General features: G+C 38.2%; 1 protein-coding gene across 4 annotated transcripts in view; it reads left to right on the top strand.

Moving 5' to 3' along the window:
* FOCAD (focadhesin) overlaps positions 1-23150 on the top strand; it is a 115537-nt gene that overhangs the window by 63439 nt on the left and 28948 nt on the right. For all 4 annotated transcript variants that reach the window (XM_072153814.1, XM_072153792.1, XM_072153806.1 and 1 more), the window contains 5 exons: positions 4016-4057; positions 5010-5118; positions 7127-7243; positions 18823-19061; positions 20035-20124. In XM_072153814.1, the coding sequence (XP_072009915.1) occupies positions 4016-4057; positions 5010-5118; positions 7127-7243; positions 18823-19061; positions 20035-20124 (597 nt within the window). The remainder of the gene's footprint in view (positions 1-4015; positions 4058-5009; positions 5119-7126; positions 7244-18822; positions 19062-20034; positions 20125-23150) is intronic.

The following is a 23150-nucleotide window of genomic DNA, read 5'->3' as shown; positions in this document are numbered from 1 at the left end:
ATTGGTTATAAGTTTGGAACGCTTTAACTTATCCAGGTGATTTTGAGTAAGTTTTCTAATGGCACATTGTACTTCATGATAGTTCAACAAGTGATAAGTTTTGTGTTTTGTTCTGAAAAAGTTTTTAAATTTTCTGCTTTCCAGGAAGATAGTCAGACCACAAAAATAGCTTAACTGACATTTCTGGAATGTCTGCTTTACGATCACATGGTTTTTTATGTGTCCTTGCATTTTTCTAGGATGTTGGTTGACTTAGAAATTGAGGAGTGTTTTTTCTAATTTTTATGAAAATTTGTAAGACTCACATTTTGAGGGACAAGTCAGCTTTCAAGTGAATTTGAGAGGCCTAAATAATAATAATACCCTATAAATTACCCCACTATAGCAACGACACCCCTTAACGTATGTAAAACACCTCTTACGAAGTCTGTTAACCTTGTGTTTCACAGGGTTTAAAACAATATGGAACAATATGTGCAATTTAGAAAGTTTAGAATTTTGGGGGGAAAATACATTCATTTACTGCAAAAATTACACTTTCACAATAAATTAAATGCTCTGCAAAATTTGATACACAATTTATCCTGAATGTACCAACCCCCAAAAAGGTGGTAAACTGCTGTATGGACACACAGCCAGGCATGGAATGAAAGTAGCACCATTCAGAGCAAATTTGTCACATTATACAGGCTATAAAATTTTATATTTTTTTGGCAATGCAAACATAAGAGAAATTAGTTATTATTTGCAGGATGGGATTCACTGTATAGTTTATTCATTTGGGGGTCTACAGCTTATTCATTTGATTTATGAACTATTTCAAGGTGGACACATAGAAAATCATCATTTTTTGATTTGTATTTTTAGCCCTTTTTTGGGCACTGACCATAACATAAAAATTTATATTTTATCTTTATTCTCTAGTTCACAATGAGTTTTTTTTTATCTTTGCTCAATTTTACTGAGCAAAACCAATGTTGGGGGAAAATCACATTTGTTTTAGTATCTACAACCTGTATTTTTTGTTGACAGAGCTGGTTGAGGGCTTATTTTTTGCAAGAAGGTTTGTTCTTTTCAGTGGTACCATTTTGGGACTTTTAACTTTTTTGATTGCTTTTTAGAACATTTTTGTAAGTTTATTTGATGAAAAATTATATATATTACCGGAAGTTTTTTTATTTTTTGTTTTCCCCCCACACCATGTGGGTTTTTTCCCCACACCATGAGGGTTCATTATAGCTTTAGATTTATTATTTTTTTGTCTATATACCGTATTTTTCGGAATATAAGGTGCACAAAAATCCTTTGATTTTCTCTGAAATCAAAGGTGCGCCTTATAGTCCAGTGCGCCTTATATATGAACCATACTCAGACGCAGGTGTTTCCTGGTCTACCGACGTCACCCTGACAAATAGATGGGGTTGATCTGTGTCATGGCTGATCTGTGTCATGGCTGATCTGTGTCATGGCTGATCTGTGTCATGGCTGATCTGTGTCATGGCTGATCTGTGTCATGGCTGATCTGTGTCATGGCTGATCTGTGTCATGGCTGATCTGTGTCATGGCTGATCTGTGTCATGGCTGATCTGTGTCATGGCTGATCTGTGTCATGGCTGATCTGTGTCATGGCTGATCTGTGTCATGGCTGATCTGTGTCATGGCTGATCCGTGTCATGGCTGATCCGTGTCATGGCTGATCCGTGTCATGGCTGATCCGTGTCATGGCTGATCCGTGTCATGGCTGATCCGTGTCATGGCTGATCCGTGTCATGGCTGATCCGTGTCATGGCTGATCCCTGTCATGGCTGATCCCTGTCATGGCTGATCCCTGTCATGGCTGATCCCTGTCATGGCTGATCCCTGCCATGGCTGATCCCTGTCATGGCTGATCCCTGTCATGGCTGATCCCTGTCATGGCTGATCCCTGTCATGGCTGATCCCTGTCATGGCTGATCCCTGCCATGGCTGATCCCTGTCATGGCTGATGTACAGTACACTTTCTCATTCAAAGAGTTTTCTCTATTTTCATATTATACCTATATCCAGACCTTATAAAAACCATCTAATTAAGTAGACAACAATTGTTGACAAAATATATGTTTTATTAATAGTTAATACACAAATTTTACAGACGTATGATCACCAAGATTAAAACCAGCCCATTAAAATAATCCCTGGTGGACTAAAAAAAGTGCATGGCCATTCCTGTAGTAATAGTATCATAATACAAGTAAATACATAGCCAGAGGGGCAATAGATATAATATTACAATCAGGACAATTAGAATAGACAAGTTAAAGAAATGTTACACCGGTCACACAATATAGTGCTAATGAACCTCCAAAATATATAGTTTCGTGTGAACAGTATTACCCCTAGTATATCACTGGCTATATACAGTAACGATCCTGGTAGGCAAACGCCTAGTAAACACAAATATATAAATATATAAAGTGCATAGTGCAGAGAAATTCATGTATACCGACCAGGCTGCATCATGCTCAGGAAAAATGGCGATGAACGCCATTTTTCCTGAGCATGATGCAGCCTGGTCGGTATACATGAATTTCTCTGCACTATGCACTTTATATATTTATATATTTGTGTTTACTAGGCGTTTGCCTACCAGGATCCATACTGTATATAGCCAGTGATATACTAGGGGTAATACTGTTCACACGAAACTATATATTTTGGAGGTTCATTAGCACTATATTGTGTGACCGGTGTAACATTTCTTCAACTTGTCTATTCTAATTGTCCTGATTGTAATATTATATCTATTGCCCCTCTGGCTATGTATTTACTTGTATTATGATACTATTACTACAGGAATGGCCATGCACTTTTTTTAGTCCACCAGGGATTATTTTAATGGGCTGGTTTTAATCTTGGTGATCATACGTCTGTAAAATTTGTGTATTAACTATTAATAAAACATATATTTTGTCAACAATTGTTGTCTACTTAATTAGATGGTTTTTATAAGGTCTGGATATAGGTATAATATATCTGTTTTGTAGCAGGTCTTGTGTTTCTTCAATTTTCCTGGATAGTTGGTATTCATTCTCTATTTTCATGACTATAAAAATTGTAGATTCACACTGAAGGCATCCCAACTATGAATTAACACAAAGGGGGATTTTATACTTACGGTAACATAAAAAGTGTGAAACAAATGAAAAAAAAGTCTTATATTCTAGGTTCTTCAAAGTAGCCACCTTTTGCTTTGATGAGCTTCAAGAGGTAGTCACCAGAAAAGGTTTTCATCACAGGTGTGCCCTGTGAGGTTTGATAAGTGGGATTTCTTGCCAAAGTCAGGACAGATTCCACCCCCGCCGCTCTCCAACGTCACCATTCTGCATTTGGTGGAGCTGGAGAGCACATAAACACTACTACCCCACCCCCACCCCCCCAACTCGTTAGTTTTTCTTTGTGTTATTCCCAGCACCGTCTCTTTACCCTTGTGTTATGCCCCCAATTGCCAGTGCCCCCCTACCCCAACCACTCTTATAAGTGGATTGTGATAGTAGTAGTAGTAGGAGTAGTGCACGCTTGTTTGGAGGAGGTAATAGTGCACGCAATTTGAGAACTTGCTACTAAAACTATAAACCTTCTTACATTTGTAAAAAATAAGCAAAATTTGTGGAAATAGAAAGTAGATAAAAGATTTATTAAAAAAATTGTGGTATGACTTTCTGTCTGAAAAATAGAATATTTGAAACTTTGAAAATTGTAAATTCTTTTTTTTTTTTTTTTTAATTTATACCACAATAGAACCCAACCAATCAGCAAATTTATACTACTAATATCAACTACAATTTGTAATCAGTTTGATAAGTTAATGTGTTGAAAAGTTATTACAACACAGAGACACTGGTCAGATTTAAAACAGCCCAAGCTTTAACATGCAAACTGCTGTGTCCTTAAGGGGTTAACAAACAAGTGGTTAGTGGTTCTTACAAGCAAGAATCGGTAGTATAAGTTGCGACTTATCTGTCTGTGTATTTTACAGGGTAAGAGATGCGCTCACTGAAGTCATACGATCTGCAGTCAAGTAAGCTTAAAAAAAAAAAACTGAAACTTTCAGTATATTTTTTTGTATACATTTATACGTATAGTATATTTATTGCTATTTGTACATTCATAAACCCAACTGAATTGTTTGATAAAAAAGCATAACTGCAGATAAATCTAAAATGTTGAGTAAACTTTAAATGCATTTGTGCACTCTTTCTTTCCCTATACCTCTGCACAGCTCTGATTATTGACCATCATATGGGCATTCCTCAGACACTCAGGTCCTCTCCATCCAACCTCTCAACTGTAACCAGCATTTGCTTGTTATATCTAATATCTTGTTGCTTCTTACTTAAGAGACATGCATTGAATCCAGCTGTAATGTATAAAATTTATCCTCTTGTCAGTTACTATTTGTTATTGAACTTCATTGAGCTTGGACATCATGGTTTTTCATCCTATTTTTGTAGTTTTCATTTAGTAGTAATAAACGTACAATATACTTGGATGGAAAGTAACTTAGAGGTATTCTGGATTTGCCTACTATGAGTTTTATGTATCATAAAAACACGGCTTCTGTGTCCCCCACAAAATGTGGTAGCTATTGGCATGTGTTCTGACACAGTTCAAATTCTGTAGGACAAATAAAGATACGGCTGCTCTCTCCCACAGAGATTGAAAGAGGCAGCAGCTTGACACACATCTCTTATCCTTTGGTGGCAATAAACTGTTACAGATGGATAACCCCTTTAATTAATGCTGGATGCTCATTCAGTACACATCCTTTCCTTTCGCCTCATATATATATATATATATATATCTCTTAGCCCACACCTGAAGAGGAATACTGTAGCACACCTGTGAGATATAATCTTCAGTGAGAACAAATGATTGTTCAATCCCAAATCCTTCTCCCCACCAATATCTGCCATTGTCGTGTACTGTTTCAGAACTAACTTCTATCATGGTGCATATTTGTCTCCTGGCAGAGATAGTCCTGTGGTAAAAGGGAATGCCCTATTTGCCCTCACTGGATTAGCAGTTGCCGTATCTAAATATGAAAGCAGCCTTCCTTCAGAGGCAGAAGGTGCTCCAGAGGTTTGTGTCATTTTTGTTTGTTCTGATTTTGTTTATCCAGTTCTTAAAGTTAAAACGTTAGCTTACTACGATATTCTCTATAAAAAGAGAGAAAAATGGATGACCTGAAGTTGGCATATATTGCGCAGTATGAGTTGCCAGCATGCGGCTCCATAAAATTACACTTTACACAGTTGTATAGTCATGATTTATATTTTTTCATAAGTCTCTTTACTGTTTAGCAATAAAAGACTTTCCATACAACAGTTAATTAAAAAAAATAAACTACACACCACAACCCTACTGTCTAGTAATAATCTTGGGTTGTTCACCTTACATGATATAGAATGACAAATACAAACTATTATAGCATCCGGAAGGAATATTTATCGGGGTGTTCCCACAAATACAAGTTAGGCCCTATCCACAGTGGTGGTCTCAGTGATGATCAGTGGCGGTCTCAGTGATGAGACCCCCACAGATCACGAAAGCAAGGGGTCCGACGGGGTCCCACATACCTCAGTCAGACCCCTCATCCCTCCTGGAGGGGTCTGAGGTATGTGGGACCCCGTCGGACCCCTTGTCTGGATAGGGCCTAACTTGTATTCGTAGGAAAACCCCTTTAAGCTCGGAACTAATGAATGTCCTTCCTTACATTTTGTCTTGGTTTAACCCATCCACAGATGTGATTATCGGATGAATGAGTTAAAATAATTATTATGTGATCATCATTTGTCAAAAGACGTCTATATTGTATGTCCATGTGCGGCCAATGGTTGTTTTGTGTGTTACAGACTACACCAAAAAAAGGAGAAAGTTACCTTAACACAAGAGTACGATAAAAAAAACATACCACATATTTAATAATCCAAAAAACAATAACAAAGACACACACACAGCATTATTATGTAATAGATACCAGATGCGTATATGCTACAATAAATGCAGAGATATATATAACAGAATAAAATAACACCTCTATGTGACCTAAGACTGTTTAGATAACTGTAGAGCTCAGGTCTTTTCTGGCGTCTGTCCTCCTAAACCCAGTTTATTCCTCCAAAGAACACTTTTTTATTTACATGCAAATTTTGTATATACTCGAGTATAAGCCGACCCGAGTATGAGCCAAAGTACCTAATTTTACCACAAAAATGGAAAAATGTATTGACTTGTATATAAGCCTAGGGTGGCAAATGTAGCTGCTTTTTTCTAATAAAATGTCCAGTAGTCTCCCCTCATTAATGAAATGTCCAAAGCAGCCCCTCCAACTAGTAAAATATCCAGCAGTGCGTCCCATAACTAAAATGTCCATGGCGAAGCCCATTTGATGTTTGTGTCTCACACATGTGTATAGGAAGAGAGAACATGTCAGCAGATAAAGCACAGACTCTAGAAATGCTTTTCTATAAAGGCAGTCTACCGGGTTACATGGGTTTGTACTTAAGTTGAATTTGTTTGTAAGTTGGAACTGTATATTTTATACATATATTTTAATAGTAGCTCCAGACAAAAAATTTTTATGTCCCAGTGACAATTGGATTTTCAAAATTTTTTTCTGTAATTGGACCAATGATAATCAATAAAACTTCATTACAGACACCTTTCAACTGATCATTGCAGTCTGGGGCCAAATTAAAGCATCCAGAGAGCTTCACGAGAGGTCACAGTGGGCAGTGGGGTCCGTCTGTAACTAGGGATCATCTGTAAATCAGGTGTCCTTAAGTAGGGGACCACCTGTACATTACAAACAGACAAGAGCAGGGGGAGGGGATGGGTAACAAGAGTGACATCACTTTTTATATGTTCCCACGCTCATTTACATAATAAAGAAGATGATTTTAGAATGATTAATGTATGAATTGACTAGATGGGACAGAATCGATGGGAGCTGCTCCAACGTGTAGTGTTGACAGAAATAGTTACAGAGACCTAATGACAGGTGTCCTTTAAATTTGTTATATATAAACATTTTTTTTTTAAAGATAAAACACAGCTCTTAAACTTTTTGGTTACTTGTTACCTACAGATTGAACCTGATATAATGCCCAACAATGCCTGGCTTGGAATGGCGGTGGATACTCTGCTTAGTATTGTCAACAGTCATTACCATCCCAGAGGCAGAATCTTTCCATGGTTCCAGCATGTAAGTTTCATGTAAATGTCTATTGTTTTTTTTGCAGTCGTAAGGTTTGACTACTTAGTGTGTTGCATTTAACCCTTATCACTGCACATGGTTTTCCATGTTTATGCTCAGGCCATTTTTCTGTTTTTTGGGGGTTTTTTTGTCAGGCCTTCTACAAGCTATAACCTTTTGGGGTGTTGTTTTTTTCATGACAAAATGTAGCACAATAACAGTTTTAATAGCACAATTCTGGATTTCATATGTCCTACATTATATTTTTATTTGCATTTTCAAAAATTTTACAACATAAACACATGTACATGCATTGAAACATATGACGTATGGATACAGCAGATAACCTTTCCGTGTTATACTCATGCAATGTTTAAGACCTTGTATATCAAGGTTTGCTAAGACGCACGATGGGGGTTATCAGTTCTCTATTGCTGTCTGTAACCTGGAAGTTCAGTAGAGGAGGTTTTAATTTTTGTAAACGTAAGAAAACATAAAACCTATACAAATTTGGTATCTCCGTAATTGTACTAACACCAAGATTGTACCAATTAGACATGTCACTTGGGGCGCACAGTGAAAGCCATAAAATGAAAGCCCACAAGAAAACAGCGCAAATGCGTTATTTCACCAATTTCATTGCATTTAGAATTTTTTTTCCCGCTTCCCAGTACACCGCATGGAATATTCAATACCATCACTATGAAGTTCCATTTGTTACGCAAAAAACAAGCCATCACAGATCTCTTTATGTGTAAAAATAAAAAGTTAGAGATTTTTGAAGGTGGGGAGAAAAAAATGGACATGAAAAAATAACAAAGGGCCAGGTCGTTAAGGGGGGATTTTTATGAGCCTACATGCGCCCATAATTGCATTTTTGGTCAATGGAGCGCAAGATCTTGTCAAATTTGGAAATATTTGTTGACTTCCAATAAGGTGAAATTACCAGTTTTGTGGTCAGGAATAGGAAAACTACAAAATTGTGAATTTGCTGTGGAATAGATTCTAGATTCAAAAATAGTCTGGGCCCGGAGACTCCTACCCATCATACCCCCTAAAAAGCTGAATGTTTGACCCCAAAGTGGCATGATAAGTGGACAACTCCAGAGTTTATGGAACAGTGTACCTCTACCTCCCCAAGCTCCCAACAGTTCCAGGAGGATTTCGGTAATATGAGCCTGGATCTATCAGGAGAAAAATACCACCCCCCTGACTTTAATACTCTATTGCCTAGAGCGATCTTCTAGGTCAATAAGCTTAGCTTTCAGTTGGTCAAAGTCCTCCACTAGGTCATTGTGGGCATCAGCAAACTTATTAAATGTAGTGACGATGTCCCCCATATTGTTCTTTACATAAGAGAATAGGGAGTCCAGTTCATGAACATTCACCTGAATAGACGCCAATAGACCACCAAGCTGCTTTGTTAAGGGGCGGCCAGTGTCAAAAACATGTCTCACATGAGGTTACCTGAAGCTGGCTTCTCATTGGTGTGGAAGCCAGATTAAGCTTCTGACAGATGCTATGCTTAGCTGGGCTCATGGAGGGGGGGGGGGTGGATTACGGCCTCCCTGTCCCGTTGATGGAGGTTTGTCAGTGGACCCAGGAGACGGAACAGCCTGTTGCCGATGCTGAGTACTGGAGTAAGAGGAGGCCAGAGAGTCCAAGACACTGCTCACTGTGGGTGAGGGTAAAACGTGCTATGGTGCCAGTTTCTCCAGTTTCTCCTGTTCTTGGAGCTTCCTTTTTGCTTGGATCCTTGTCAGTGGTTTTTGCAGCATCACGGACTCCGGATCTTTGAGGTAGAAACAGCCCTGAACAGCTAATAATAATAATAATAGTAATCTTTATTTATATAGCGCCATTAAATTCTGTAGCTGTTTACAGATTTTGGGGAACATATACCAAAAAAATAAGAAATTACAGAGTAATAGGAGTGAGGGCCTGAGAAGACTTTGTGAAGCCTTTGTGAAACAGAGCCTTATCAGCACAGTAGACTGCCACCAGATACTCGTTTGATATAAGCCCGTTCCGTAATGGGATTTTATTGGGTTAGAAGCCAACCCCAGGATAGCATGTATATGACCAAAACTTGGACGTGGGGCTTAGTAGATCAAGATAAAAGAACAATGCAGGTTAAATTTTATATTTTTGCTAAACTGTACATATAGCTATTGTGTGTACAGTTTGTCTGAGTACAAATACAAGTCTAGGACTACAAGCAATCATTGATTTAATTAACTTGTGCTGGTCAATGGAGATGGATAGCCCACACTTAATAATTCCTCATGCCTTAGATGGCAACATATCTCCCAGGGAAGAACAATGGACACATCAGGTGCCCTGATTATAATAGTTGCAGACACATCCCTTCATACCCAAAGGATGGCTCTAGGAACTCTCCTACCTCGCCTAGGCTACGGAGGTGTTTATTTGATAGCTTCCCCCTACAGAGCCAGAGCCACTCTTCAGTCTTTGAAGTGGGGCCTTCTAGAGAGTTCATTAGTTATTCAAGATAAGGCTAGGGGGAAGTGATGGATATTGATGCACTGATGTGTATCCTGTGTATGTATTTTCCTATATTTCATCACATGTATAAATACTAGTATAGTTTTGTAGCCTGGATTGTGGAGGTACAAAATATGTGCATTTTTTTTTTAAACAGGTGGGTCATTTCTGTGTGTTGGTAAAGAAGTTAAAGAGGACCTGCCCTTTAAATCAACCTACCCAAAACGCATTGCCCTTCCCATGACTGCAGTTTGTAAACTTATATGCAAATCATCTGTGAGTCTAATCACAGGAAGTAATCCACATATTAAATGTTACTTATATTGTCCTCCCTCCTTGTTCCTGATTGATAGGTCTCACTGTTAGGACATGTTGCTGTATCGAACATTGTGAGAGAGCTCTTCGACATCATTGACCAGTTCTTGTCATATGACCAGGGTGATGTCAGCAAAGGTCCTTTACCCAGTAAGATTTGTAATATCTACCTCATGTAAGTATCTGATCACATGGAGGCATGGTGTGATTTCATGTGATCAGATAAATACATGGGTTAGATGTTGCAAGTGTTACTAGGCAAAGGACCTTAGATGACATCAACCTGGTCACATGACATGCTGAGAAGAGGCATGGTTTTGTGCATTGTTTCTGATCTTACTGACCAAAGATTAAATTTTGGTCAGTAATTGGTCAAAGAGTGGTTAATTTCACCATATTTGCCATTTATTTCCTATCTTCCTAGTACATTGTATGGAGTAATAAATACTGGTGCTAGGAAGTACAATTTGTCCCACAGATGTCCCTGTAGCACTGTAAACGGAAGTGCAGTGAGTAAAAATGGAACTACAAAAACAGAAAAGGGGTCCCCCATTTTTAAGGGTTTTAGTGACCTTTCACGCTTGGGAATGGCTCTGGGAGACTTGCATGCCACTGCAGAGGCTCACTTCTTTCCCTGATGAGCAGAAAGTTATTTATGTTGGCTACTGTGATCACACATGATCACCATGAAGAGAACTGAAATTCGGAAAGGAACTCAGGTGGATATGAACATTTCTGTATATTCTGGTCACTAGGTGGCACTAGACTTTAAAGATAAATGCCATTACTCATTTTATGTTCATTATATTTTAAAGGCATGGATAACAATGATACACTGTATGCAGTGTTTGTACACCAACATTAATCCAGCCTATAGCTATTGGATTATCTAAGTATCCCAAAGTAATTGCCTGCTCTTTCAAGTAACTTCAAGGAATCAGATGAGAAGTTGATAAACACATAACACATATTTGTATATAACTCTAGTCTACATAAAAAAAATATATATATATTTTTACTGTTACTCAGAGAAATGGTATTAAAGGCTTTTGTTGCTTTCCAGAGTGCTAGGCGTCAGTTATGTTTTAGAAATTCACTTTATACCTTTAACGCCTAACTTGATGCCCTGCCAAGTTGTGAAGTTTGGTTTGTAGAAAATGAGCTGGCAGCTTTCCATTAGACCCTGGTGGGAGAACGTAGCAGCAGATGGCTTGTTTCCTTTAGGGGGTTAATTCATTTTAATGAACGATACCAAGACATAAATAACAAGGAAGACAAGTCCCAGGATACTTGGCTTCAAATGCATCAAAACACAGCGCACCAAGAGCTTTATATTCCATGTAGTGAGATAGCATATTTAATGCTATGTAACACAGTGAACTTCTCAAGGCCTCAGTTGCCTTCACCACATTTCTTTATAAAGTGACAAAAATGTTACAATGTAAATATTTCTTTTTCACTGTGTGCACAATACATTAAATTATTTGTGATGGCCTTAGTGTTTTTGAGTAAAGCCTTCAGTAAACGACTGTGGTAAGTTCGTGGCTGATGGACTTTGTGTTTACCAGATTTAATGGACCAACCACAGTAGAGAGGGCAGAGTGATATATGATGCAATGATAGGAACTCCATTCACTAAATATCACTATGGAGATATTTCACAGTGAAATCCGGCGAGTGATTCAAGATTCGTTGACGGACCATGGTCATCTTTCAGCCTCATTTATCATAAGTTTTGAGATCATATTATTTTAATAAGGGATCGGGCTGGAAGTATAGTGGTGCTGGCTTCAGTTTAGATACCGTCAGTTTTGAAACCCATCCTTGAACCACTCTTACAGTATAAAGTATTTGATATATAAGTATTTGATAGGTTGTTGTGTCTGACATGCAATAGAAAGCTCAAAGACAACAGCAGCACATATGAACATGGTATGAGAGCCTCGAAGTGCCCCATATGAATGAAACTCTAGTGCCCATAACAAGGCAGTGCTCATATCACTTTTGTGGGACTTAAAATGATACATTTGTAAGCAATTTTATTCAAATCCCATGGCAAATCATGGATATTTGCTTAATTCATGAGATTTCACCTTTTGGATTTGTGTGTGTGGACACGACAGTTATTGCTGTGCTCATAAATTTTATAACTTTCTTCCTACGGTTCTCACATGTCTAATCTTAAAGTGGTTTGCCCAAGTGGTATGCAGGCAAGAGAAGCTATTCATAAGAAGAATGTGACCATAGCCAGAAGATTTACAGTGGTGTTCGGAGACTACCAAAATTGGCAACACCAGAAATTAAATCTGTGAAATGCTGCATTTTTGTTAATAACAGTAAATTAGAGAATGTTTTTTTGTTATCCTTAGTATATTTAAGAGTCTTGTCTTCGTGGGAATACCCCTTTAAGGATCATTATTAGAAGAGTTGTACCAAGTCTTGTTTTCCTCTATCCACAGTATACAGGATAACATTCTGATTGATAAGGTCTAACTGATAGGAATGAATGGATTGGGAGGTTGAGCATGCATCCTACTGTTCCCTTTCCGATTTATAGGAATACAGGAAACCTCCAAGCATAGTGCCCCACTTTCTCTAGTACTGTTAACCCATGGATGCATCCTTTTTTCACTTTTTGTGTTTCTTTTCTTACCACATTTTTATTTTTCCATTTACAGTACCATACTGCCTAGTGACACCACTAAATATTCTGTTCAGGATACTGAAAATTTGGTGGAATTAATGAAAAAGCACAGTTGCGCCATTTTCTAGCAGTTTTGGTTTATACAGCTTACACTGTGTGGTCCAGATGACATCCCCTTTATTCTTTAGGGCAGTGTGATCAAGGAGATATCAAATTTACATAGCTTTGTTATATCTTTTATATAGTTATTATGTAAAAACATTGGGGTGTGGCCAGAACTAGTCCCAAGACTTACATGCCTGATGTGATTGCTTTTAAGAGACCAATTCCAGCACCGTGTCCCTCTCAGATTACCATTGGGTTCCCATACATCATGATGATCTGAAAGAGGACAGCAAAGACTCATCGTCCTTTTGTCTTCGCTTCCGCGTTGGGACAGGCCTCCCCAACAAGGCACCCATGTCCTTGCCATCTCCTTCCCATATGCAATCGGAAGGTTTTCAGCCTCAGACACTTCTTCGTCTTCAGGTCAGGGTTCCTCCACTGGCACTGCAAAAGATCAAGCACTAGCAGTAGCTTTCTGCTGAGTGGAGAGAGGAAAATTAATGCCACATCAAAGATGGTGCTTCCAAGTACAAGAACATAGTCTTCCCCAGGCCTGAGCCTGAATAAGCAGAGGAGGTCCAGGCTCTCAAAAGACATTGCAGGTACAACTCCATAACACCTTTATCTCAGTGGGAAGAATGGGGGCCCGATAAAAGACCTCCCCTCAGTATCTGAGAACTTATATAGAACATAATTCTGGCACCTAAAGGCCCTCTTCTTAGAGAACTTTCCCAACTCTTAACCACCATAAACTCCTCTGTAGATGATCTGGTTGGTCTGGTGGATGTTCTAGCGACTAGAATGTCTGAACTGACTCACTATGGTTTATAGGATGAAACTGAAAATAACAGACATGGAGGACAGAGGAAGAAGGAATAATGTCAAGTTTAGAAGAATTCTGAATCGATACCACATGCTGAGCTTAGATCCTACTATACCTCAGCTTTTCTCTGCAGTCATACCAAACATTCCCAAGCAACTTGATTGATAGGACACATAGGCTTCCTAAGCTTAAAACAATTCCAGAAATTTTACAGATGAATTTGATAGCTCGGCTTCACTATTTTCATGTAAAAGGGACTTTGATGTCTACATCTCAGAAACTTTTTTTCTCTCTCAGATCCCTTTATTGACATTAGTCTAGTCACAAATCTCTCCCAAGCAAATCTACAAGTCAGGAAGACAGCTACTTCCATGTTGAGAGCTCACAAGATATATAAACAGTGTTTATATATTCCTGCGGGAATATGAACGTTTGACACAAAAACCCATGATGATCTAAATAAATGAATACAACAATACTCAATGTCATTAGTCACAAAAGGAGCTTAAATAGTTTGGTTTTATGATTTACAAAATGTATGGCCTCTCTAAAGTATGTGGAGTTATCACTACTAAGATGGCCGCCACTGGAAACTACAAGTTCCATGATCCTTTAGTTCTCAGTTACTCCTCCTCCCTCTTATGCTCTGCTCCCAGTAATGATCTAACAGGTTTTCTTGATCTGTTACCATAGTAATGATGTGTAACTGCCATCACCGAAACACTGGTTGTAGTCGGTTGGTTGAAGTGCATCCAGTATGGCCAAACATAGTGGTGATCACATGACCTGCCCAGACAGGTGCAGGACATGTGATGTGGACATGTGACCAGCGATCATCTTCTGTCCTGTGTCTGCTCCCCAAGGGACCACGTGGAGGAAATGAACGGACTGATTGAAGGGCCAGTAGCATTTTAATTCTCCATCATAGTGTATGTCACCAGCATTTTCCGCTAAGGGGAGAAAAATTTTAAATAACAACTAAATACATATTAGCTTATATTTTAATGACCCATTTCTATATGCATTATGCTTATTCCTGAAATACCCCTTTAACTTTCCCTTCAAAGGGCCTTGGTACAGAAAGACACATTAGCAGCGTGAGCAGATACAATTAGTCTCCAACAGACACATTTTTCTAAAAATAAATGCCCTAATTTTTCCATCGTCAATTCTCCACTTTTTCCAAGCCAATGCAGATACAAAATTAGCTGAGGTTTGTATTGCTGTGAGGGAAATTTTGGATTCGTTGTAAAAAAAAAAAAAAAAAAAGAAAAAGTCCTTAATTGACACGGGAGGTAGATATCTTGCTTTGGTTAGCTCTGTAAAATCAGTGTGCTTCACTTAACCTTGGGTGACCAGTTCAGAGATTTTGGTCATCACCTGGTATGATCACTCCCCTTTGTATCTAGAGGTAACCACTGATCAGTAATCGTAATTGCTTGATGATCTCAGTCAGCTCCGTAGAGATGAATGGAATGGAACTGTCATCCACAGCTGTCTGCTCCATCACTCTCTCGGGGTGACTAGGAATCCGTCTGAGCTAACTGGAACCCCATTCGACCCCAGTATGTAGCCAGCATGCCCCTCCCTAGTATATAGCCAGGCAGCCTATGCATAGCCAGCCAGCCCCCCGCAGTATATAGCCAGTGTGCCCCCCCAGTATACAGCAAGTTCATTCCTTTTATACAGCCACCCCCCCTGTCTCCCACCCCAGTACATACAAATAAAAAACCATGTACTCACCTTTCCGATGCTCCCCCGCAGCGCCGCTACTTGAAGCAGTCCGGCCGGCAGTGATAGCTCCGTGCACACCCGCGCGGTTCACAGAATATGACGTCAGACGCTTGCTGTTGGCACTTAGGAACAATAAGTACCCGTAAAATGAAGACACTTAAAAAAAAAATAATAATAATAATAATAATTTTATCTTTCAACATAGTCCCCTTTAGAAAGATTCACTTCTCCCAACGTTCCTGCAATTTTTTTTACCCCTCCAAAAATAGGATTTTTCGAACTTTCCAAAATACGCCTCTGTCTTTGACTTCCTCGTTTGAGGAAGCCATTTTTTCATGTTAGGGAGTTGGGGAACAAGAAAAGTCGGGGGTGTGGGGGTGTGGCAACAATTCATAACCAGCTAATGCCGTTTGGCAGCAACAACTCCGGATGAATGTGCTGGTGCGTTACCGTGTTGAAGAGCGCTTTCTTTTTCGCCAAATGCGGACGTGTCTCCTTAAGATTTTTTGGTGAAGTGGTCCAATAACTCACTGTTGTATTGACCAGTGATCGTTCTTCCTTTTTCAAAAAAATCCATGTGGATGACGCCGTTTGCATCCCAAAAAAAATCATCCCATGATCTTTCCGGACGATGGGACCATCTTCGCTTTCCTTAAAGCAGATTCACCGGGAGAAATCCATTGTTTTGACTGTTGCTTAGTTTCTGGTGTGTAAGGATGAATCAAGGTTTCATCAAAGGTGACAACTCGACGCAAAAACTCCTTCAGATCTCGCTTAAATTGCTCCAAACACTGCTTCGAAGTTAACAGCTGCATCCGCTTGTTGTCCAAGGTGGGCAATCACAGCACCCATCGGGCTGACAATTTTTTCATCGCCAACTTATCATGTAAAATATTAATCGCCATTCCACACCTACGACCTCTGCTACTTCACACACTTTTGTTCGTTGATCAGCGAGTATCGTGTCGTAAACTTTTTGAATGATTTTCTCAGTAACCATATCTGCCGGGCCTCCTGGTCGCTCCTCAAAAACGGATGTTCGCCCACGTTGAAATTTGTTGACCCAATATCTAACTGCGGTCATAGATAGCGAATTGTCCCCATAAACAGCATTCAACTTTGCTTTTATCTCCTCGCATTTTTTCCCATCCAAAAACAAAAAGCAAATTCCCGAACGATACTGCTTTTTCCATCTTTGCGAAAATCACGAAACCCGTCTTACTCAAATGGCTGCCAAATCCAAACTAACCAATCAATCAGTCTGCCATTTTGTTTTGCCGTCGTTTGATAGATGGCAGCACACGATGACAACACCAACTTCCCTCAGGAACGCCCTCTGTCGTCAAACACGGGTACTTATTGAATTTCCCTCATACCTCTACTGATTTCCAAAATATGTGGTACCCTTTTATTACTTTATTTTACTCTCTTTCCCAGGAAATTTGGGATCTCCCTGCCTGAAATGTATTAATTCACTCTCACCACCTTCTTTTTACCCTTTGGGCATTCAACTTATTGGATACTTAATTTTTATATTTTAATTGAGTATTTTGGGATGTGGGGATAGCTTACATGCTCACATGGGGTTATCTTATTTTATTTGTTCATTTATATTTTTGTGCCTCCAAGGGAAAGGGGTGATTTGATTTTTTTTGTACTGAAGTTTGAGGTATATTTGTACTGAAATTTAAGTTTTTTAACACACTTTTTCATGCCTCCTAAGGTACTTGAATTATAGGGGTTCTGATTGTTTATACAATATACAGCAATACACTTCTCCATTTTTGTAGAATGAAATGCATTTTTGCCATATCCTTTCTATCTGATCCCTTTCTCTTAAATTTTTACTATATTTGTAATTTTACCATAAAATTCACATAGTAAAATGTTAGTTATTCAACACAATTTTTTGTAAAATGTCCATATGCACACATAAATATTCTGTACACAAAAGAAAAGGTTAATGGTCACAATAACTATCATTCTAAAAGCACAATTCATTTTCCTCTTCATAAAACAGATTACCACTCCAGATTATTTCATCCCCATGGAAATAATCCATCTGCCTGGAAACCCTTTCCCATAATAACACTGGACATCCGCCAGCTGACTATTACAGCAGACACTTACTGTACATTTAGGGAGAACCTCATATTTTTATATTGCTTAAAAAGAATGAATTGTTGTCTTTTTAATATTTTTTTCCTGCACCGTATTATGAAGATATCTACATTTACTACACTTAATTGAAGTAATATGCAATTAATATTTATTGCTGTGCAAACCTTTCAGTATTTATTCAGTAGTTTCAAGAGACACTCCCATGATTTTCTTTTTTCCTTTTATGTGCCATAACATTTATTTTTCACTAAATGTCAGGTTACCCCTTACTAATTTCAGTTGGTTTTATGAGTTTTCATGGCTTTTTGCACCTCTCTTTCTTCATGTGTGCGATAACCCCTCGCCCCCAAGCTAAAGCAGAGGTGGTGTCCTAGGTGGTAGGTGGCCTACCTTTGTCTACTCCTCATGTGTTGTATGAACACTGGATATGTCTACATGCTATTACACTCTTATTTTTAACCCCTTAACCCATTATGACGTACATGTGCACCATAATGCGTTCATGGGCAGGTTCATGGGCAGGATCTAAAACAATGTGCAGAAGGCATACTAGCAAATTCTCCATTTCCCTAGAACTGATATAAATATAAATAAACAGGAAAAATCGTAAACACAGCAGGTATCACCGTGTCCGAAAATGCCCGATCTATAAAAATATGATAACTGGTTTTCACTGTGTTTAACCCCGTAACGGAAAATCGCGCCCAAAGTCGAAAATGGCACTTTTTTGCCATTTTTAAAAATAATAAAACTTCTTTAAAAAGTGATCAAAAAATCGCACAGTCCTAAAAATGATAACATTGTAAACATCATCAAAATCCGAAAAAAAACCACACCTCCCAAAGCTCTGTACACCAAAGTATAAAAAAGTTATTAGCGCCAGAAGACGGCAAAATCCAAAACAAATTTGTACAGGAGGTTTTAATTTTTTTAAATGTATGAAAACATTATAAAACCTATACAAATTTGGTATCCCTGTAATAGTACCAACCCAAAGAATAAAGTAGACATGTCATTTGGGGTGTACAGTGAAATCCGTAAAATCCAAGCCCACAAGAATACGGCACAAATGCGGTTTTTTACCAATTTCACTGCATTTGAAATTGACCACATGCAATCATTCGTATTATTCATGTTCACATAGACTTCTATAGAAACACATGTGCAGGAATAAGACCTGCTCTGAGATTTCTACAGCCTCCACATGGATTTGTGAAAAACATGTGTATGTGCCTGGGTCTATTAAAATGTGTCAATCTGAAAAATATCTTCTAGCGCACAATGTTATGTTGGGAAACAATGTTATATATGTAGCCTAAAATGTAGATTTTTATTTTACAGAAATCCTACTCTGGGGAGAACACTGCCAGTGTCATTGCCCGCTCATGCGCTGCCACAGCCCTGTCTTTGTTGGTTCCAGTACTTGTTGTGACATTCAAGGAAAAAGTAGAGGAAATTCTTAGCCTCCTGACAGCACGGCTACCTGGGCGACCAGAGACGGATGAGTCTCAGTCACTTCAGGTTCATATGGCACTGGCACTTGGGATGTTTATTTCTCGACTTTGTGAAGAGAAAGTCAGGTAAACTATATGCAATGAAATGTCTACATCCTTGAAACAATGCCTTTAAGGTCTTGTAGGGAGTACAATGTTGGAGATTTTTACAAGGTGTGTTCTGCAGCTCCTGTCAGCTGTCAGGCTGGAGGGAAGCTCAATTCAAACATTCATATCTCCTGAACTGTGGCAAGTGGAATACAGTACAATGACCAGAGCTGCGTTACTAGGTGCTATAGTTCAGGAGATCATCACAATGCCATAACGCATAAATACATGCTATCTGCACAGGGCATGTACTGATAGAGCGTATGTAGCCGTATGGCTGCCTTGAAGTGTTTCAAGGCTTATTTTATGAAAATTTAGAAAAGGTCATTTCATGAACGTTTGTGATCTACTGGTCATCTACTCTTCTGATTTCTGCTACCAATCACTGAAAGATAAGTAAATTAAGAGGGATCAGACATTAGAGCCCATTCTGTCTCATCCCTTCTAATTATAATATTTCAGCCCTACTTGGCAGTATCGTAACAGTTGTGTATCATTTGGGACAATGATGTCATTTGGGTCCATGTAGGACCCCTGCGGTATCTCACATTTGGCAGACAATTTGAAGAGGAAGGTTGTCATTCGCTGTTTAACAGCCTATATTTTTGTTGTCATAACTCACTCTTTTCAAGCTTTTTAGTTTTACTGTGGACTAAAAGTTTCTATTAAGTTTATTAACTTGTTACTGGCAAGGGCCCACTCACATATATCAGTGGCCATCCATTTTTATCCTAAAATCAGAATTTTTGCATCAGTTTTACCATCTGTTGTGCTGATTTCAGGTTGTAGAACGGTAATGGATATATGTGAACGGACCCAGGTAGAGTGTTTTTATGTTAGATGACTGTATAATATTTGAGACTTAGTTTATGTAGACATTTTTAATGTTTCCACAAGATTCCTTGTGCCATTGGAACCATGTTCTCATACCTGTCTGTCTCTTTTTATGCAGCGATACTTCAGGGCACCAAATGAATCTGCTAATAATGAAGTCGTTGGATGCTCTGGAGAACTGCTGCTTTGACTCAAGCCTGGAATACAAGTATGTACAATCTATACAAGAGCATTGTAATGACCATTTAAGGTTGGGATGTTGATGATTTGTGCAGCCAACAAGGAGAATTGTTGTCTGGCAATAAGCCATGTAGAAATAATCATTGTCTGATGGTCAGGGATGGGTTGGCTCTTGGGCAATTATGATATACTGTGATAGCATTTAGATGGAGGTATATGGTGGTGAAGTCTACAGGGGGTGAATTGTTATTGTCAGATGACACTGAGGGTGCAGTCACACGTCGCTTTTAACGCATGCGTTTAAAAAACGCATTGCAACAGCTGAAGAGAGTTTTGCCTAATTAAACAGCTGTTAACACTGGCCTTTACAAAACGCCAATGTTAAAGCTTGGGTTAATGCATACATTAACAATGCGTTACCAAACGCATGCATTAACGCGATGTTAATGTATGCGTTAACAGTGTGTTAATGCATGCATTTTGTAAATGCAAGTGTTAACTGCTGTTTAATTAGGCAATTCTCTTTACAGATTTTGCTATGTGTTTATAAACACATAAATAAACGCAACGTGTGACCGTACCCCGAGTGTTTTTTGGATGCGGCAAAATGCATGAGTTTTGATGCATCCGAGACACCACGTGTGAACGCACGCTGCATTTATATAGCATTAACAAAGTGTATAAAAACTATGTTAAAACATGGTAAGCATGTTATTAATTTAATGTTAACGCAAAACAATCTGGCCTAGCTCCTTCCTGCAGGGTTTAAAAAAAAACAAACCGCTATTCTACTTTGACTCAGATACTGTGTGTGTATGTATATATAATATACAATATACATATATATATATATATATATATATATATATATATATATATATATATATATATATATATTTGCACACACACATATATATATATTTGCACACACACATACATATATATTTGCGCACACACACACACACACACACATATATATTTGCAAACACACACACACATATATATATTTGCAAACACACACACACATATATATATTTGCAAACACACACACACATACATATATATTTGCAAACACACACACACACATACATATATATTTACACACACACACACACACATATACATACATATTCACACACACACACACACACACACATTTACACACATATATTCATATTTATATTATTATTTTTTTTCCACACACATACACACACGGGAAATCAAATTTAGAAAACACACAAGTCAATGTCATTGTGTAGTCCTATGTGAATATATCCTAACATGAGTAAAATACCAGTATTTTAAGTTTATTTCATAAATTGTATAAATTCTAAAGCAGATAATAAAATTGTAAATTAGAGAACAAGTTATTAGCGTTAATCTGGCACTTTGTACTAATTTCCTTCATTTTATGACCAACCCTATTTAACTGGTAGCCTTACCTTCCATTTTTCACTGACTTTGCAAAAATGACATGCCTTTCCAAAGTGACTGATACTTCCTGGCAGCAGGTTGTCCAGAGTCCCAGTCTAAGCCCAGTAGAAAACCTCTGGAAAATCCTTGGTGATAGAGTTATGTCCATGAACAGTCACAGAACCTGTGGAAGAAGATCATACTAAAATCCCACCAGAGCAGTGTGAGAGACTAGTGATGTCCTGTGGCTGCAGATGTGCTGAAGTCATTCAATGCAAAGGCCTGTGCATTTCCTACTGAATGTTGATTGCTATAACCTTCAGAATTTGGTTATAATTCTTCTTTGTGCTGCAGTCATTGCTGTTCTCTATGATAATTATGATGATTTTTTTTTTTGCAAAATAAAAACAATGTTCTAGTGACATGGGGTACACCTTACAGAAAATCCATCAAATTTAGACTACGCTTCTTAGGAAAAAAAATTAAGTGATCATACATTGTTCTCTAATTTTGATTTCCAGTGTATAATAAAAAACACAATGATCTTGCTCAGTAATCATCATGTAGCTACATAATCTCTCAGTGCCCTGTATTGTACCCACCTTTTATATAAACATAGAATTTCTTGTTGTTTTAGACTATAAATGACTTCATCAGGTCCCTGGATACATATAAATGCATAAAATAAAACAATGAAGCACATAGTCATGTGGCTGTGATTTATCTGTAATTTCTCTCTCATGGTAAATATAGCTCTTGCCACCTGTGTGTCATGAGTATTTCTGCTCTAATGCATACACGGTCTCATTTGGCACACTGAATGTAGCAATTTCAGCAGATTGTCTTGTATGTGTGTGCAGGTGACTGGTTTGTTGTGAACAAGTCCCTTTGTGTTGTTGGCCATTATTTAGCTTTGTTATACTGCCATCGTCTGGTCATCTTGTATATAGCATTCATAATGAGTCTTTGTTTACTGAAATGTGCTCCATATCTTGGATGTAGATGAGAACACTTACAATGGCTAGTGAGTGTTAAACTGGTTCTTATGGGCCTGTGGACATTTTAATAGTTATTGTTGTAACATGCCTAATTGTTTGCACTAGAATATGTCTTTGAGGTAATGTAGCTGTATTGAGATACACCAATTAACAATAATTATAATACATCCTTTATTTATATAGCACAGACAGATTCTGCAACGCTGGACTGAGCTTGCCAAATCAGTAAATAAACACTGTATAACTTTTCCTCATGGAAAAGAATGAGTACAACACATATTTAGCAATAATTGAAACCAAGTAAAATGTGACACATAAAATGCTATGCAGATTATAGGTAGACTACCCCAGTGTTAGCTCTCTTCCTGGCCTCCCGGGACGGTGCCTACTTTTAATGTAGATTTTTTTCTTTATACTTGCCCTTTGCCTACTTAGCTGTCTTGGATAGTTGTAGACTATCAATGTGTAGGTTTACTGTTTTCTGCATCAGATTTTACCTTGTTTTATATATTGTTAGATAAATAAACTTTGCTTATTTACAATTGCATGCACTTTATTGGAATCACATATTCAAGTCATGCCCATCCATTTTTACAATGGAACTAAAACATAACTTGTGAATACAGCCTCATAACACCCCATA

The sequence above is a fragment of the Engystomops pustulosus genome, chromosome 1, assembly GCF_040894005.1.
Source record: "Engystomops pustulosus chromosome 1, aEngPut4.maternal, whole genome shotgun sequence".
Classification (NCBI taxonomy): domain Eukaryota; kingdom Metazoa; phylum Chordata; class Amphibia; order Anura; family Leptodactylidae; genus Engystomops; species Engystomops pustulosus.
Note: the sequence above shows the minus strand (reverse complement) of the source record. Positions and strands in the feature narration are given on the sequence as shown.